Source organism: Haliotis rufescens, unplaced genomic scaffold (assembly GCF_023055435.1).
Source record: "Haliotis rufescens isolate VD_foot unplaced genomic scaffold, xgHalRufe1.0.p SCAF_2, whole genome shotgun sequence".
NCBI classification, from domain to species: Eukaryota; Metazoa; Mollusca; class Gastropoda; order Lepetellida; family Haliotidae; genus Haliotis; species Haliotis rufescens.
Genome location: NW_025963890.1, coordinates 67,360,609 through 67,380,759, shown reverse-complemented (window position 1 = coordinate 67,380,759; position 20,151 = coordinate 67,360,609). Strand labels below are relative to the sequence as shown.

The window sequence follows — 20,151 nt, the reverse complement described above, 5'->3', positions numbered from 1 at the left end:
GCCGGGGGGATAACAATATATACAATAATTGTAACTGGTTACAAAATTCAGCTACTGAATCACCAACCTGACAAGAGGATAGGGAACATAAAGTATTTCTATCTATGCAAGAAAAAATAATTACCAACATTCTAAAATGATGTCATCGCTTTGAGAGACATCAGCTAATGAGAGAAATAATTAAGTTTTCTTTTTGTTTGTTTGTTTGTTTGTTTGTTGTTTAACGCTGCACTCAGCAATATTCCAGCTATATGACGGTAGTCTGTGAATAGTCAATTTGGACCAGACAACCCAGTGACTGATATCATGAGCATCGATCTACGCAATTGGGTTACGATGACATGCAATAACCAAGTCAGCGAAACTGACCACCCGATCCCATTAGTCGCCTCTAAGGACAAGCATGGAATGCTGAAGACCTATTCTAAGCCGGATTTTAACGGGTCAGAAATTAATAGACAGCACTTAATATACGAAAAACTCTAACAATGCAATATGTAGATAGAATGGAGTAGATTATGTAAGCTTAATATAAGTACTTTGCCAAGAAATTAAGAAATCATGATAAAACCGAGTTACATATATGAGTAAATATAATCAAATAAAAGTCAAATTAAGAAATAAGTGAATAACTGCCTCCGCGCGGCCTAACATGTTGCTGTTCAGATAGTTTTTGAACCTAAAATGAATTTACAAGTGAGATGTTTTCAAGGTGCAGGCTTATCTTTATTTCTCATTTAATGTTGAACTTATTGTCTCGAAATCTCATTATTGTACCTTTCATCTCGACAGTAATCACTGAAATGATTGAGTATCCAATCCGAACACTGCCTGCATATAAAGTTCTGTCTATAACGTATATTTTGCAAAAATGAGTCACGAAACAACATGATCGGAGAATGGACTACAAAGTTAAAAGTCAATTGAATAATATAGGTAAAGGGCCAAGACAATGTTAATCAATTTCGTCATTTGTGTCTACTTTGATTTTTTAAAAACTTGTCATTTGAATAGGTTGCACAGGCAACTTTATGTTTATCAAGCATAAGGAAACAAAATAAAACCGAAAATATAGTAAGATATGTAAACAGTAAAATATGGAAATACAATTGTAATACAACAAAGTTGAACAGATGATAGTCAGTTAAGGTCCATCCATGTCACGTTTGCATGTACAGTCTGTTTAGGTTTCCCTGAAGAAGGAACTTTGACGTCTCACAGGTGGGCACCGTTGTCCTTCAACAACACATCCTTGTTCCTCATATCTCGTTATCAGTTGTCTGAAGACATCATCACTCCGCAGCAGATTCACGTTGCCTTTAACAAACATTGAACCGTGTAATCAAACTAGTAAACATAAAATCAAATCAGTTTAGGTGTGTAATTTTACATGTACCTCGTTTAAAATTGAAACAAAACTTTATGAAAGTTAAAAAGCAGATGCAAGGTACACATATAATTATTTTCAAACATATGCGGATAGCTGCTTACTCACCTATGATGATCAACCCTTTCCTGGCTCGTGTGAGCGCCACGTTGATCTGGTTTGCGTCAGTGATGAAGCCTAGGTTCTGTCTGCGCCATCCGAGAGTCGGCCTTCTCTCTATCTTGTACGGGGGGAGCGACCTAACTGTGCTGAGTATCACATAGTCCCATTCACCTCCTGTAACACAAAAATTCATATTACAACTTAAAAGAACATTTTCATGACAAAATTAATTTTGTTTAGGATATGCTGACCACTGTGAAAAGGTCTGGTATGGCTTTGTAACGAACCATATGGGATGCATATGAAGAAACCAAGAATAATAATCATGGTGACATGGATTTTAGCCCACGATAAATCAGATCCAATTTCAAGTGAATTTGAGTTATGTTCTAAACTGAAAATCATAACCTTTGGAAGAATGTCATATGCGGAGGTATTCCACTCAACCATTGTAAATGTTTTGTCGGTTCCAACAAGTAAATGCCATATTTCCAATTTAAGAAACAATATTCATGAAATAGTTTACACCTATTTACGAACAAAGAGGGTGTAAACCAAACTGGACATTCAACCAACAGTCGATGACTACTTGAATAAATCCTTTCATTTGTAATTGTGGATGACAACAAACCTTGACTTGCAACTACTGTGTTCACGTTGACATAGGAATAGTAACGTGTCAGTTTCTCCTTGATTTTAGAACACTGGGCATTGTACTGGGACATGACATTGATAGTGCTAGGATCTATCTTCTCCTTTTCCTTGAGCCATCTGAACACCTCCTCCTGAATTGAACATATGAATATGCTATCTTCAATAGTAATAGCAGTATAAAAATGAAACTATATTTTAAGCACACTCACGCACACACACACGCACGCACGCACGCACACGCGCACCAACGCACACACGCATGCACACACACACACACACACACACACACTCCTGCTGCACTCATACTAGACCAAGCTCTTATCCTTATTTACTCCCAAATACTAATACGTAATGATACATCCAAATATTGGCTTCATTCTGCCTACTCTCAACGCTACTCACCACGATGTCAACTTCGGCCTTGTTGGATCTTGACCGTTCATTTCCCTCTTCTGCAGACACGCTCAAAACATGTTCTGTACCCTCCACATGCCACAGCAAATATGGAATACGTGATACTGGCCACAGTCTCAGGGGTTGATCAACCCGCCACCACTGTGATCTGCCTGTCTTCAATTGCCCTTCATAGAAGATGTCAGATGGGATCTGGCAGATCTTTGGGTGCTTTTATAGTGAAATGAAAAAAACGCCATATCATGAAACTACCTCTCTCACTTCAAATTTCATATTTTAACCGCCAATGTTATATATATAATTTATCATAGAATATAATTTTCTGAAAACAAAACCAGATATATGCAAATAAAGTGTGGACTCATTCTTTTACATTTAAGATGTCATATTTTAAAGTATAATGTAGTCCATACACTCCAGCTTACACATTTAAACTTTGTAATTATCACTTACCATACGGTACTGGGTGTCCAGGAATGAGGCGTCAGAAGCATATCGTTCAAACAGTGACTGGGTAAGGCCAAGATCAGCAGCTTCTCTGCACTGCACAATTGGACGCAGTTGCTTGTGGTCTCCCATCAAAACTACCTGCTTGGCCTCTGTGGCGATAATGGGCACCATGGTCTGTGGCTCGGTGCTCATCGCAGACTCGTCAATTATCACTTGGAATACATTTGTAGAGGTAATAACCTTCATGTTGCCACCAACTGCGCATGTGCTTAAGATGACATCGCATTTCTCAAGCTCTTCACAAGACGCTTTGAAAATCAGCTTGCTGTAATATTTTATGTTGTCAGAGGTGACATATTTGTGATTTTTTTGAAAAAACGAGTCAAAAAAGTTTATTTCCTTTGCATAAGGTTTGCCTTGCTGTCTGATCATGTGATGAAGAGATATCTGACGTAGCTTTTGGTCTGACTTTAAGCCATGGAGACTTTTCCTTGACAAAAAGTTGCGTTTTGGCACAGGGTAATCTTGTGACACAATATTCTGTCCATACACTCGGATGATTTTGGGGCAGATGTTCCCAAGGCGTTTGATTAGTAAACCTAAAAACAGTAAGGAATGATTACAATATTAGAATATATGTGTATATTACTGGTATATATGTGGTATGTGATTGTAACCCTGAACAGTGAAGTGAACTGAACTGTAAAGTCAAATGGAACACCATGAGCAGGTGATCTTACAGAAAAAAAACAAAAACGTGTGACGTGTGCTTGTGTGATACAACCATACATGTATGACAATATGTTATAGCAACACAACATCACATTTGATACTCATCTTGATTCACTCATAACAGAATCTTATATATCCGAGTTTTAATTCCTACTTTCCATTCGAGGGCAATCATAAGCTACAATAACATTATACACACGTCCAACCAGATCCACAGACTTGTTTGAAGGTCCACAGAAGAGCACCTGTTTCTTCTGCTTGTCTTTTTTTTTCTGGTGCATAATCATATTGATCTTCTCAAACAGGTATATCAACTTTATGCCCGTGTATGTTTTTCCAGTTCCTTAAAGTGAAGACATGATTGAAATTACAAATATATGGAATTGCAGAGTGCTTATTATGCTACAGTAGTTATATTCCCGATGTCTTCATTGTAATTTGTGCATTCTGATTAGCTGAACTGGTCTTGTGTAATTGCATTCATGTATATCCCAATGAAAAAAACAACCACACTGACTGCTTTCACTAAAATGGAAGGCCAGTGAATCCAAGTTACAGTCGAGGGGATTCCCTTTGTTCTCTGCTGTAGTATCATGCGCAGGATGTTTTAGCGAAATTCATGCATATTTATCGTCCAAACCACCTGAGCCTAAGGCTGAGAAGGAATAAAACAGCAAATTTACACACATCCTTGCTTGTATTCCACAAATTATATGTTTTGAGTTTCATTTCTAACTCTCATCCTTCAACAGTGTCTGAGAAATAATGCAAGCTGGCGGTTACTGACCATGTGATTTGAACCAGACGCCTTCTATATTTGTGCGTTTCAGTCTGATAGTTCCAGTTCTTCTCGCCTCTTGATTGATAGGTCCTATGCACTTTGTTTGAAGCTACTCTCAATTGATTGACTACTGAGTTAAGTTATGTGCATAAATTAAACAATCACCTATTAAATGTCACGCCACAGTATGTATTCCTACGGAATGTTAATCAATTTCGTCATTTGTGTCTACTTTGATTTTTAAAAACGTCTTTTGGTATGACGCGGCCGGGGATCGAACCCCAGACCTTCCGCTCTCTGGGCGGACGTTCTACCACTAGACCACAGAGGCGGTCACCTAAATCAATACGTGTTACTAATTTCCTTACATCCTGTCACTGAACAAATGTATTCAAATTCAATGGAACAAATACAATGACATCACTACCTGGTGGCCCTTGTATAAGAGAGAAACTTGAAGTAAGGGCTTGAGAAATGGCTTCTTCTTGCATATAATTGTTGGGAGGAAGCGCCCTGAGAGGGATTTCTTTGTCAATCTGATTGCCAACTTCTAACCGGCTGTTCTCTGAAAGGAAATTTGTGAAAAGGAAAGGTTCTGAATGATAATGTACATGCAGCTGCCAAATTGTATGTATGTAGTGGTCTAACACTTCATGTGGAGCAATCGTTTCATTGCCTTAAGGCTGACATGTTCCAAATTTTATTGATCTACAGTATTCTCGAAAGAAGGCGGTAAATACCTTTCTTAATAAGACCTCATCATGGGCCTGCTTAAATACTACAGCATATGAAAACAAACATCGGGTGCATTTGAAACTTACCCAGTTCTGGCAACAATCTATTCAGCGCAATAGCCACTGCTAAATCATTGTTTTCGCTGTGCAGGTGCTGAAGCATTGCCATTGTACGCCTGGAACAATGGATTTCTTAAAAAGTCAACACCTTTATCCTAATTTTTTTATTAAGCCATTCATCAAGCAAGCGTAGAAAAATACAAAGATGTTGATTACAGAAAACAAGCTAAATATGTTTTTTTTCATCTGTTACTGACGCAGCCTCAAGAAATCATTTATTCACCTGTCAACCTCTGACTTCATGATGATCTCTACCGTCCCTGAAGCTTTAGTAAGTAGGCACTCTGGAACAGGACCACTGTTGGAGTTCAGACTGAATCTGATGTCCACACGATCTGAATTGGCATCCTTCCCCCTTCGTCTAACCTTGAGTATCTGGGCATGTCCAACCCAGGTATATGAGTCTGTGTCAGAATTGGAGATGTCAAGATTATGTTCTGTTTCCTTCTTCCCTTTCTTCTGTTTTTTAGATGATTTTGTCTTCCTTGGAGATTCTGTCTCCTTTTCATCCGTGACTATAGCATGCTGCATTTCAACAGGTGCATTGGTAGTTTGAGGAATCGGGCATCTTATACACAGATAGTCAATAGATGATACTTTCCTCATTCCAGTATCTACAAGAGAATCATCTCCTTCTTTCAGTTTGTCTATAGATTTTCCACCAAATTCTATGCATCTCTCACGCATGAAGGTTCCTTGAAGCGTGAAACTTCCAGTGTAGGTTTTCATTGGACTCTGTTTAATGTCGATGGTGACATTGTTGATGATAACATTTTCTTCATTGGTAGCAGCAGTCATTACAGCATCCATCTCAAGAAGGGGCAGCCATGTCCTTTGATATTCAACAATGGATTCAATGGTTTTGTTTGTTGACTCGGTGGCATACTTGCTCAATACACCGACTGGGTCTTCTTTGTGACTTAGACAAAGATTGAGATTCTTACAAACATGAAACAACCTCACCTTTGGTGTCAACAAACCTCTATCGGGTTTTGCAACCATCTGAACCCTTATGACGCGCCCAGGGGAAAAACAGAGTGTGAACTTGCAGTGGTGAAAGTTTATAGTGCCATCTCCATTCTCTGAGGTCACCATGTCTCTGACAGGTGTTCTGTTTAGAGGATCCTGTCCTTCAGGTGAGAGCCTGTTCAACATCTTTTTCAATGCCTTGTCATCTTTGCTGAAGACCAACTTCAGCATCTTTGCCCATGTCTGTGTGTCAACATAGCAGACATGCTGATGAGGATCCACAATAAATGGTATCTGTTTTGGTCTTAGTGTATTGTGCCCTTCTGAATCCTGTGCGGGACATCCAGTGCAGTCATACAATCTTTTCTTCCATTCTCCTGTTACAATGATCTTTGAAGTCCATGGGTCCTTCATCTCTTCAGGTTTCTTGCTCAGATCCAGCAGATTAAAGGGCAACTCTTTACTTCTGATAGATATATTCCTTAATGATGGAATGCAAAGTTCTGCACCGCTGTCAGTAACATTGTTGAGAATGGCATTACATTCCATTGGCTTCTGAGATATCTTTGAAGCTTTTTTCAAAGCTTTGCATCCATTGCTGAAGTGATTCTGTCTGGATGTGGCATCGTTAACATGGGCACAAATGTCAGCTATTTCTTGTGGAGAATAGGGACAGGATTTCCCATCAAGAGCTGCATGCACCAGCCTGTGTACAACGAGGTCCACATATCTCCGGATAGGGGATGTGAAATGTGTATACATCTTTGTATTCAGAGAGAAGTGATTCAGCTCTTTTTCAGAGAGCATTGAACATTTGTATTCTGCAGATTCCATGATTTGTCGCCAGTGTTGAAGAGCAATTGCTTGGAAAGGGTGGACCTCATCTTTGCACATATTCCTTACAGCATTAGTCAGGGTTTCATCATGAACTCCATCAAGAATCTGAAGCCAGATGTTCTTCTGGACTGGCAAAGGCTCTTTTCTCACTGTGTTGCCCTTGGCTACCCAGTTCCCTGATGCCACCGTCCTGCCAGGTAAGACTTCTTGTCCTTGCAGGTTCACAACAAGGTCCAGGAACTTATCCTCACTCTGGACAAACTTTTGGACATCCTCGGTAGATGGTGGAGACTGACATCTGATGGGGATGGAATTTGGGAACTTCTTTCTCAACCACTGAGCAATGGATGTATTGGCTTTGATCATGAACTCTTCAATGAGTGCATGGGCTTCAATATTCTGCTCTATGATTTCAGTCTCAATAAATCTTGGATCTTCAAATGGAACAGCAAACCTAGAATCTTTAAGTCTGTCCTTTCTCAAGTTCTGGGCAATTTCATGAAGCAGTTTGATATTATCTTTCAGAGTTTGTGAGACGTTTTCAACTTCTTCATCATTAATTAACTTCTGAGCATTTTCATATGATAACTTGCAGGAAGATTTAATCTTTGTTTTCATGACTGTTGGTTCCTTCACAAGCTTTCCTGATTTTTCAATGTGAAAGAAAACGGACAATGCAAGTCTTTCTTCATTTGGTAACAGACTACACATGCCCTCACTCAATGGTTCAGGCAACATGTTGCGAGTCCTGGACTCGCATGGATAGAAGCTTGTGGCTCTCTTCTGTGCCTCTCTGTCAACAGGGTCCCCTTTCTTCACCACTGAGGCCACGTCAGCAATGTGGACTCCAATCACATAGTGGCCATCCTCGACAGAGATGCTCAAAGCATCATCTAAATCTTTCGAATGTGCAGGATCTATTGTGAAAACTTCAAGCTCTGTGCAGTTCACTCTGGCATCAGCAAGGAGAGTGTCTCTCTTCTTCAGAACTTCTCCAGTATGAGCAACTGTGTCTTGGGGAAAGTAGGTTGGAACCTGATATTGCATTTCCAGGATCTTGAGACCTCCATTGAAGTCGGTGCCACACTCCAAGATGTCTACAACTGCTCCAAGAGGGTACACATGGTGGATGCCCCAGGTGAGATAGACGACCAGGAACACATACTTTTCTTTCAGCCCAGGCTTCACATCAAAATATGTCTTGAAAGAAACCTGTCTATTCTCATTGATTTCATACATATCAATTCGATGCTTTGACATTGCAGGGTGATTTTTCTTAGTTACTCCATTTAGGGCATGCATCTTTAGAACTGTACGGCAAAGGGGACGCATCAAGAAACCTTCATCATTATCACAAGTGCAGGCCATGACAGGGCAATTCCGATCCCTAAACTTCCTCTTCAGGACACCAACAACTTGCCCATACACTTTGTCATCTTCCTGCATCTTTCTTAGAACCCTTACTTTGTTAGAATCATTACTTGGTTTAGGTTCTGACAGTACCTCTACACACACCTCATCATTGTTAAAGGTTTGTCCACACTTAGACCTCCCATGAATCTCTATGTCATGGTAGGTTTCAGTCGCAGTCAACACTTTGCACACAGCTTTGTGAGGTGATTCTAGTACGAGCCTACATCGCTTGTACCGTTCAGGTATCATTGCCATAAGTTGTTCTAATTCTTCCACTGGTTTCATTTGCTTGTAGAAAGGAGCTCTGGTCTGTGTGTAAGTCCTTGCTTCGAATTTTGTAACGTCCACGTTTGTCTCCATTCCACAGGAAATACTTTTAGAATTGTGATGGTTGTCTCTGCTTTCATCAAACCAAGTCCTTCCTTGTATCTCAGGTTTCACCTTAGTCACTTCAGGTTCTTCCTCGTCACCTTCAGGCTCTGGAAGTTCGAAAGCATCTTCAAGATCTGACTCCTCTTCTCCACCTGATGAGTCCCATTGTTTGTACTGCAGAAATGAGTTATTGTCAGCATTCAGCTTCAGGGAGGGTTGCGTTGTAGGATTAGATTGGGATAGCGGAGAACCTTTCAACCAGTCAAGCTCACTAACTTGCACTTTTTCAACAGAGTTCCGTGTTGCTAGTTCACATGAAAGAGAACATACAAGAATCTACATTCATGCTGCATATATTTTTTCATGTGGACATTATGAACTGATCAAGTCTTTCCTCAAAAATGAAACAACGTCTGGGATCATATTATTGAACCACTGTAAATGTCACTTTAATCAAGGCACAATCTAAAACATGTCTCATGGATTTTTCTCAATTTGAATTCTTATAAAAATAACTTACGTCTTGAACGTTTCTTCTTTTTGACATGGCTATCCTTCACACGTTGCGCTTGATTAATCTGTATCTGAACAACATTATGATGCAGTAGTAAACATTAGGTTCAATTGTAAAGACAAGTCCTTGTAAGAATTGTGTTATTTATGATGATTATATACTTATGTTTTGGGGCAATAGAACCAGATAGCGTCTCTAAAACGTCCAGTTAGTTGACAGTTGGCAGTAAATATGAAAAAAAAGCCATGAAGTTCTACACCTTACCAGAACGTTTCTATATTCAGTATATAAGAATGGAAAGGTAATTTCATGGTAAAGAAGAATATGAAAAAGAAATAACACACATCATTGCTTAACAGATATCCTCACAACATGTCCTTGAAATTAGAAAACGATACACACATAACAGAAACTCAATATAACAAGTCATGACACTACTGGCAGACACATAGTAGAAAATGGGGTTGTTGTTTTCAGAAAATAGGAATTGAATGAAGATCTTTTCCTTATTTATGCAGCTTGAACTAATAATTACACCCGACCAATCCCGCTTAAACTATGGCTGACAGAACCATGAAGGCAAAGGGCACGTGCACAGTTTTCTCTTCTCTTTCAACTTGAATCTGTACCACCAATACTTAGTGTAAACCGCTTGATATACAGATACAACCAATTCTTTTGTTTGGAGCAGAGATTGCTTGGAGCAATAACGAGCACGTACATAGTTAATTTTATGACATGAATGAGGTAGGAATCCACTGTAATTTCTCAACTATAGATAATTAAATCAAAATATCTAATATACATGAGCTATGTTTAACAGAAAAAGAAGCATACATGCTACAGGTAGACATAGGTAAACGAGTGTTTGATATTTGGAAAATAGTTTTGTGGAATGGCATTGGTCTATCTCTGGATAAATAAATGAATTGTGAAAATATACACCCGGCAAGGTTAGACTAGGTTCAACAGAAATTATATCCAATATTGAAAGCCTTAAAGATAAACATCTGCATTAAATATTTGTTTGTGATATACTTTCTCCCTTGTGACTCGAAAATAAATTATATCTAATGTGGAATAGCCATGGCTAAATCCATCTTGTGTCTCACATATGATTTCGAATAAAATGAAAAGTTTAGAATTGATGTATACATTTGCCTACTGTTTTGCAGAAAGTGATGCCTTTTTCATGTAACTTTTTAACTTTGATATATGGTAAATAAAACAAAAACATATTGCATTGTATATTATGTACCTGAGGAATGTTTATGTTCGTTCCAATCATCCAACCAGGATCTGGTTCAGTCGACTGATTCTGAGCAGATGATATTTTCTCCTTCAGGGTATCAATGAAGTCCTGGAGTTCCAGTACCGTTTCCCACTGGTCTATCTCCCCGTCCTCTTTCTCCTGCAAGATAAACATGTAGATAATACCCATGTATGATGGCGTAGTTAAGTAACTGTTACAGTGAAATACTACTGGCAGCATTTTAGAATAATGACAAAAAGACACATGAAAGTAAGAATTAAATATGAATATAAGGGAAAATATGAACATTCATAAATTCAGAATTCGCATATTACCTTACACATAAAGCAGTATCTCCAACTTCATTTCATCATTTGACTGATGTTTTACAATTATGTTAACTCTCAGAACATAATAAGGGGTTACCGTCACACATTTCACTGCAATCTCAAGTCTGTTCAGTGCTACGCCATATTGTCTCTCCTTGTAAAGAGCTTTTGCCCAGATCTTAAAGGGAATGTAACTTGTACATTCCTCCAATTCAGAGGCTGGAATCATAGTTACATAATTAACATATGCAACTGACCAAAAATTCACCAATCTCAAAATATTCCAAATAAACAAAAGTGAAATTGGAATACAAATGCTCTAAACGAAATAGTATTACCACACCAAACAATTAAAAAATAATGTGAACTGGCCAAAGGTTTATTTACTCATTATTGATTGGAAGGACTACTGCAAATCAAGCTATGATTTATTAGCGTTACCTTGTTGACACAGTGTAGTACAGAGTTTGTACTGCTTCTAAAAACAGAGTAAAAAAGATAACTCATTATCAACGTTTCAGCTTTATTTCATGACATATATCCTCTAATGGAGTAACTGACTAATTTTATTTGTTTGTTGTTTTGCGCCACACTCCGCAATATTTCAGCTACACAACGGCGGTAGATGCATTATCATGTCTGGACTAGACAATCCAGTGATCGACATCATAATCATCGATCGACTGATTCACTGAATCCGGATCTTCACGGGTTGAGTGAAACAATATTGCATTCTCAACTGAACGTTAAATGAAGATTGTTTTACGATGCTTCAGCTATCTTGAAACCATTCACTGCGATCGTTTAACGAGTTCTTGATGACCGCTTTTTAACCATCACGTTTCAAATTTTATGTGTTTGGACGTTTTGTTGTGATTATAACCATTGTTGCAAGCAGTCCCTTTGAATAATTAACTTGTTCTCATCCACTATGGCTCCCATATTGCCGATGCGTTGTTAAAAATTAACTCAGAAGTGATCTTGGCATGTGCAATTATGTCTCACCGCTTGAAAGCTGCATCTTGCCAGTAGAACTAGCAAGTTAGCCCTGATTCTTGTGTTTTGGTCCTCTGTAAACGAGTTGGCCATTACATTGAATCCTCGTATCAGATCCAGGCACAAGAAGTAACAAAATCCGGGATTGTTCTCATATTGTTCAATGGCCAGATATCTCAAGTCCACCAGTAACGCTATTGTCGCCTGTAACATAAGAAAAAGACCCGACTTCCACATGGTTCATAATATCATTTAGGATGAGTGAGTTTATCGCTGCTTTAAACAGTATTTCACGGTTCGGTGTGTAATAGGTGAGGTGAAATTAGGCATAACGATTAATGCACTTATATACTGACATGCATGCATGTGTGCCGATTTATAGTGATAGCCCACTGAGATACCCTGCCTCAGTTTAACACGAATACCCCACTCAGACACAGTATACTGACTCCTTGTTTTAGCCCCTTAATGCAGAGTGCAGGTTAACAACAACTACCACCTTTTAACGTATTTAGGTATGCCTTGGCCGGGGATGGAATTCCGGACCTTCAGCCCTCCGTGTTGACGCTCTACCACTAGACCACGGAGGCGGTCTTCATGTGATAGTGATACAGGCCCTAGACATTTAACGTGTTGGTGAATCAACAGTAATAGAATTCTGGCATGCCACTTAAATGCAACTCTGCAAAGTGAATTAAGGCATCAGACGAATGACAAATACGGTACATGATAGAGAGTAGATATTTCTTGTGACATAATATAACTATGTGAATATATTCCTTGATTTTGATTATAGGTATTATAGCCATGTAAATTGTATAATGACGGATATCGTAATACCTTTTCTTCCTTTTGCCACACAGATGTGTCAATGAAAAGGGTCCTCCATAAACCGTTGGTCGTGAAGGCACATGAACCAACCAAGCCTATTTCTTGACCAGGCTCCGGACTATCAAGGACAGCAGCAGCATTTACCAGAACCATTGCTGAAACCATGCCCGTTACTGGTTTCAGGTAATTATGTCTTAACAGTAGTTAAAAAACAATAACGTGGCATCAGCACTTTCTAGGCAGTATAGTAATAAAAGGAAAAGAAAATAGAAAAGATTGAAAGTATGTTCGAGCCGGTTATTTAGTTTTTCTTGAGCTTTGCCTTTATCATTGGAAACTACATAGATGTTACTTTCATATATGTGTCCCACATGCCATACTTCTATTAGTTACTAAGTGTAAAAGGACAACTTACTTTTATAGAAGAAATAGAATGCTTGAAATATGTAACAACTCTGAAAAGAAGACGAGAAATCAGAATGCGCATGACTCTGACTCAAAACAAATGTTCTTGTCATACGGGTTGTTGAGTATATGTATGGAACGAGTCACTCTTTACCTTTTATATTTATCTGAAAGCTACTTAAAGGTCATATGTAGAACAAGTGAGCGATTGTTGTTTACCTCTGCAGTCAGCAATATTCCAGCTATATCGCGGCGGCCTGTAAATAATTGAGCCTGGACCAGACAAACTATTGGTTCATATCCAGTGCTGTGAAAGCAGTCAACCAGTCACTTGGCTTGTACATCCATGTTTAGACGCCTTCTACAGCAAGCTTCTTGGTACCAATCATAACTCGACCTTCCTACGGTGTTCAATATTAAGTATAAACGTGTATGGTTCAAAATGAAACCTCGGGGCATCAAATACCCAATAACACCCGAAAAGCTCTCTCTCTCTCTCTCTCTCTCTCTCTCTCTCTCTCTCTCTCTCTCTCTCTCTCTCTCTCTCTCTCTCGGGGCGGTCGGGTAGCCTAGTTAAAGCGTTCTCATTCTAGTTCTCTCTCTATCTAGCTTCCTCTCTCTCATATCTCAGCTCACAGCTCGCTCTCTCTCTCTCTCTCTCTCTCTCTCTCTCTCTCTCTCTCTCTCTCTCCCTCTCTCTCTCTCTCTCTCTCTCTCTGCGGACTTGACACGAAACATTATATTCTGGGTACGCACCTGAGAAAGAGTATTACAAGTGTGAGAACAGATAAGTATCACAGCTTCTTCTTGCTGTTTTCCGTAATTGGTATTCAGCCTACTGAACCAGATGTGCCGTTTCAGAAGCGTCTGTAGCACCCAGCAATCTGTTGGTGTAAATCGTCCTTGCACAACTTTACCGTGTGCCTCGCCAATAAGTTCTTTGAGACTGGGACAGCTCTCCATCAACATCTTCAGTACGAGCTATGTGAAAAGGGTTTGCCATTTTAAAAATAAGCACTAAAAAGTAGGAAACTTCAGATGAATTACATGAATCTTAGGGTTTACATGTACAGTCAAAGTTTATATCATATTACATTTCAAGAAATTAACACAGCAACGTATGAGGAGAATTACACTTCTATTTGTAGGAGGTGTGCAGGAGGAAAATGTAAAAAACAGGGAAATTTAAAGTTATTACACGTCATTATCAATGATTATCATCTTGTTCTACTGACACGAAATACACATGTGCGCGTAATAGTGGAGATATGGCAGCGCTGTGTTACCAAATTCGTCAAGGAGATTGAGTCAAGATACTGTTCACGTGACTTCAGCAAACAACAGTCCCGCCTATAGTTGTGACACAAGCAATTCCGACGAGGGCTGTGACATCAGCGAGTCAGATTGCGATTAAGAATTATCATGAGACGACCCCTCTTATGCTGCCATTCCCTGTGTAGCACGTGCAGTACGTGATTGCGCTGTTCCCCCTACTGTTGTGCCAACCTCCGTTCAAGATGTCAACTTGTACACATACGAGTAACAACATGATAGTTTAAACAACTTTTTCCAGTGATGGGAATACAAATAACAAACAGCAGATATTGTTCGTTACAGGGTATTCACTGCATTTAATAGACTTTTCCTGAATTTGAGTTTTTTTGCAATTAATCGTTCTCATTTGGAGCCAAACGGACTGTAGTAAAACTCATAATAGCACAACGACTCAGCGGGTTCATACGGGCATTTACTTCAGTTCTCATTCATTGTCCTGTATATTAAAGAAATATGGACCAAAGTCAAACTCTGAAAATGACTCAACCTTCTCGGCACAGACCCAACTGCATCTGAGTTGTTTGATAGGCATGACTTAGATGTTGACGGATGAGGACATTTTAGTTGCCAATGGTGGTCCATGGCAGATGGAACAGTATCTTTCTATAATAGCTAATACCTTTGCTCTGGCTCGCCCGTCAGCGGAATGGTTACAGGTACAATTGCATCTGAATTGTTTGATAGGCAGTACTTAGAAGTTGACGGATGAAAAAGTTGTTATCCATAAGTTGTGTCTACTTTGACAATTGCATCTGTGATAATTTCTACACATTGAAATGAAATCATTGAGAAATGGGTATGGGATCCCCTTGAAACACATGAAGTGCAACTGTGATGTAAAAGAGGGCATTATAATTGGTCTATGGCAGATGGTTATATGGAACAGTATCTTTCTATAATAGCTAATACCTGTGCTCTGGCTCGCCCGTCATCGGAATGGTCAAAATGTTCCTGCAATTTGGTAATTACTACACGGGGATCTGCAAATGAAATATAATATGTTTAATAGACATGGACAAGTTTGTTGTGAACGTAACGGTAGAGGTTTACAATATAAATTAAAGACTACCAACATAAATGGAAGGTTTATTTTTACTCCTAATTAGTCCCCATTTTTTTTACCTCAGGTTACAAGTGCAATTTTGTTTCTGTAGACGAACAATTTAAGGCATATGTGTACAGTTTCTGCTGAAGGATTCGGATTTATATGTGGTATGTAAAGAGAGACGAGAGCACACATGCCTGGCGATATATCTTGTGCGAAGGCACCTGGCGACAATACAGTGATGTTTGGTAATTTGGCGTACGGGAATGAACATATTATTTATCAATTTGTTAAGGCCTAAAGTATCAAATTTGTAATATTGTAAAAAATCGGACAAGCAAGTTTTAGCTGAACGCTCCAACTTGGTGTAAGTGAATTTTTGAAAAAGAGAATGCTTTCCGTGTATATATTATGTTTCTTATTACCTCATATATAGATGAACTCATTGGCCTGTGATTGAACAATAATGTATGTGTATGATATCGTATTTATGTGATAAATAGCTTATCGGAATGTACATGTACAACGGTTCACGTGATATTTGCCAAGAAAACTAATTCAAACTTTTAACTGCTATTGCAAAAACATTTTGTCGGATATGTTCCAGAAATTAACGGCTGAAGTTGAAATGTATACAATATAAGTGATTACAGGGATTATAGACCCATAGATCTTACAACTATCGGTTACATCTACTTGGGTTGTCAGTCCAGATGTAAAGAGGCCATTATGCGACGACGTCGTTTTGGCCACACACAGCAGATATACCCATGAATATTTATTGAAAGGTGAGGATCCTCTGTTTTGTATCCCTTGTGATGAGAGAATCACGGTCGAGCATGTCCTGCTTAACTACTGATTTTGCCATTGCAAGAGATAGATGTTTCAGTGTAAAAACAGTCAATAACCTTTTTATCAGTTTTAAAGTAGCAGTTGAAGTAGCATAAAATCAGTGTACCCCTGAGAAGAACCACCTCCTTCAAAGTATATTTATTTATTACATACTTCAGTGTGAAAGACTGAGTTTCTGAAGTTAAGAAACGTGATATTTTCATTGCAGTGAACGTTACACTTGATATTTCACTGCAGTGAACATAACACTTTGACGGAACTATTGTCTCCCCTTAACTTGTCTCCCTTTATCGTAAACGTGAAGCCCGTACACATACTGTTGACGTCCTTTTTACATTAGTTCTCACACTGACAAGGCAAAATAATGACAGATGGTTATTTATGGAATTAATATCACTTCTTGCCCTTTATTTTTCTCTCGAAAATGTTTCGTTATAAACTGTTAGTTCCTCATTTAACTCGTCACTCGAGACTGTTTGTTTCGCAAAGCGTCATTTTTGTTACTTGACCAGTAAGTATTCTTTTGCTTCCAGCAGCGGTCTCCTAGATTTCAAGAATATTTTTTTGTTAAAGGTGATTTTGTATATAATCATTATCGAAATGTATGACAAAGAATTTTCGTGACCCTAGATATTTTTTTATGCTTTTGTTTACATTTCTTAAGATTTTGCAAACACGAAACTACTTTTTTTGTCGTAAATACAAGGGGTGGTGAACCGTCCCTGTGTGTTAGGTGGGGAGAATTAACGTTTCAAGGTTTTACATTTGTAATGAAATAATTTAAATTTCCGGGAGAAAACTACAAAAAAGTATATAATAAAAAGGATATTTTATGTCTCGTAAAATATCATGTTTCTCTCATCGAGTGACGGGGGGAAAGGAGATATTTTCACGAGTGGCGTGACACACGAAATATCCTCTATATCTACCTTTGTTTTAACTGCGGAATATTTGTTCATTTTAAATCTCTGGCTAAACTTGCAACAATCACCAGTTGCAATAAGGGAAAGGTGTGAATCCTGCTGGGGAACCACGCAGGTAGCATATGTACCATAAGGGGCCTTGGTCCCTAGTAGGGTGACCTCAACTTTGTTGCTGGCGATCTATGGCCCCGTTGTTATATGGTGTCGTTACACAATAATATATGTTTAACGCTCTACAACCACTTTTAAGTCAGTCTGTGATATATTGCAAGTTATAATACTGTCCTTCGCTGACATTATAAAATGTGACTTAAAATATAACACACTCACTCACATAGATTTTATCAAAGAGCTAGTCCACTTTTTCGCATATTGTTTTCTCAGTGAACGTAGGATGACATTTGCTTTCATTTTAGACGAATTGTTTAGAACCTCTGAAGATAGAAATATAACTATATCTATGGTCACCACCTGTAGTAGGCGAGTGAGTGAGTATGGTTTTACGCCGCTTTCAGCAATATCCCAGCAATAACATGGCGAGGGACACCAGAAATGGGCTTCACACATTGTACCCATCATGAGATTGGAACCCGGGTCTTCGGCGTGACGAGCGAACGCTTTAACCACTATGCTACCCGACCGCCCCACATGTAGTAAAAATGACCCATGGATCAAGGAATGACGGTTTTCCTCTAAGTTTGTCGTGTGGGATAGTGGTGTACAATTCTGAAAGAGCTTGGTTCTTTTCTGAGGTTGTAAAATTCAGGCAAATCCTTAGAGTTTTCACGAATCATGGCGCAATAATTTAAACATGTATGTATATCATTTGTTAAATTATTTTGAGCTTGTTCTTCATTCAAAGTGCATACGAACTGTAACAACATGAGAGAAATTCTTTACATTGCATGGTATTGGTAATTACTAATACTGGAAAGTTAATACCTGGTGATATTTTGTTGTGTAAATTACACTCTTAAAAAAACAACACACAGGTTTTTTTGTGAATTCCAATTAGATTTTTTTTGTAAACGTTTATCAGCAAAAATGCAAAGGATGCACGGAAATTGCTTTCAGAAAAGGTTTTCAGCACAATGCACGTGCAAGGTGTTGGAAACAAGAGTAGAGACACTGACTATAAAAGACCATACAAAATTCATCAATTCATTTCGAATTTTCTGACCTGAACGGAGATCGAAAAATGCCAAGATTAACTGCAGCTGACCGAAATATCGCCATTGGACGTTTGGAAGCAGGGGAGTCCCAGGCTGCCGTTGCAAGACACTTCAACGTTCACCAAAGCACCATATCTCGACTATGGGATCCATATACCCGCACAAATTCGACTCAAGATCATCCCAGAAGTGGAAGACCAAGAGTGACCATCCCTGCTCAGGATCGGTATATCCGTTTGCATCACCTTAAGAATCGATTTCATACAGCAACGGACACTTCAGGAAAAGTGCCTGTTATGCATTTACTGGGACAAATAATTAGTAGGCCGCCCTCCCCAGCGCAATACCCAGCCCACCCTACCGTTGAATAACAAATGGTCGGTCTCTTGGTGATGACAAAAATAAGACTTACCCATAATTGTAATTAAACCTGCTATCCAACTATAAGGTAAGGTGGACGCAGTATCAGTGACTGCTGACTCTCTGAGTAGTTCTGCCGTACATCAGTAATCCCATGGTCACCTGTCAAGAGTGGACATCACAGAATATATCCGTATAAGGAATAGATCCAGGTGCGACAACATCTGATGAAGCAATCAACCATTTAACTGCTTCCACAATCGTCAATAAACGTTGCTGGATCACATCTTTACATGCTGGCAACAAAGGCGACTCGACTTCTCAGTTCATATCACTTCACAGAAACATGTCAATAATAACAAGAACTCGTAGGTTGTGCCTTGGAATTTAAAACGAAAGTAGAATTAAATATTCTAAAGAAACACTTCAATTCAACTGTTTGAAAAGAGGCGTAAGTGTGTCAGATATAACAGGCGTTGATATTTGTATCAGGTAATGCGTTTCCATTTGATAGTGACTAATAAACCCAAGCTTATAATACAGTCGGAATCGTTCAAGGGACGTTTATTGTAATTTGTCAAATGTCATTCCCGGTTGTATCTACACGCTACACTTACATATGAGACAATAGTGTAGGTGTGGTGATGTGACTGTCTGGGCAACCAGTCCGCACATAAAGATAAAAATACTGATTGTATCACATATAACTGTAACTTAATACCGGTATGTACAATCTATACTGAATGTAAATCAAAGAGTACCTTAATGAAGTGTCAGCCATTCTAAAAGGGATCCTGTTTGTACAAGGAAGTCATGGTTGACGTAGCAAAGCGCATACGTTATCACCATAAGAGCTATTTTTAGCCATGACTATATCTGTATCACTTAGTTATCTCTGCTCCGGGTGGAGAGACGTGTTTTGTGTTTCAGTCTATTCGAGGCGAGCTGTGTACTCTTCGTGCGATCGGGTGACGAGTCGATATTGTTGTAAATGAATGTGAGAGTGTGAGAATGTGACTTTGATTCAGCTCTACTTGCTTAACTGATTCCTGTCATAAAGATGATGTACGCCTCTCTGTAGTGGGCCTAGATAGGGTGAATTTATTCCCCTGAAACTGGTTCAAAACTGGGTCACAGAAAGCCAAATAGAAATTCATCTTACAACTCCGTAG

General features: G+C 38.9%; 1 protein-coding gene across 2 annotated transcripts; it reads right to left on the bottom strand.

The window, feature by feature from the left end:
• Nucleotides 1–304: 304 nt before the first annotated feature.
• On the bottom strand, nucleotides 305–19,803 carry LOC124134588 (helicase with zinc finger domain 2-like). 2 transcript variants are annotated; one of them, XM_048400437.1, is made up of 20 exons: nucleotides 19,741–19,803; nucleotides 19,032–19,141; nucleotides 15,537–15,607; nucleotides 14,049–14,273; nucleotides 13,303–13,342; nucleotides 12,897–13,042; nucleotides 12,066–12,260; nucleotides 11,502–11,538; nucleotides 11,158–11,279; nucleotides 10,738–10,890; nucleotides 9,486–9,549; nucleotides 5,598–9,270; nucleotides 5,342–5,430; nucleotides 4,948–5,085; nucleotides 3,939–4,082; nucleotides 3,011–3,606; nucleotides 2,546–2,767; nucleotides 2,121–2,274; nucleotides 1,496–1,663; nucleotides 305–1,317 (listed from the first exon to the last, which is right to left on the bottom strand). In XM_048400437.1, the coding sequence occupies exons 2-20, from the start codon at nucleotides 19,033–19,035 to the stop codon at nucleotides 1,184–1,186; spliced, it is 6,375 nt and encodes a 2,124-aa protein (XP_048256394.1). In that variant the 5' UTR covers nucleotides 19,036–19,141; nucleotides 19,741–19,803; the 3' UTR covers nucleotides 305–1,183. The 2 variants fall into 2 exon arrangements, with proteins under 2 accessions (XP_048256394.1, XP_046355461.2); XM_046499505.2 differs by lacking the exon at nucleotides 19,741–19,803 and having other exon boundaries at nucleotides 19,032–19,291.
• Between the last annotated feature and the right edge of the window lie 348 nt (nucleotides 19,804–20,151).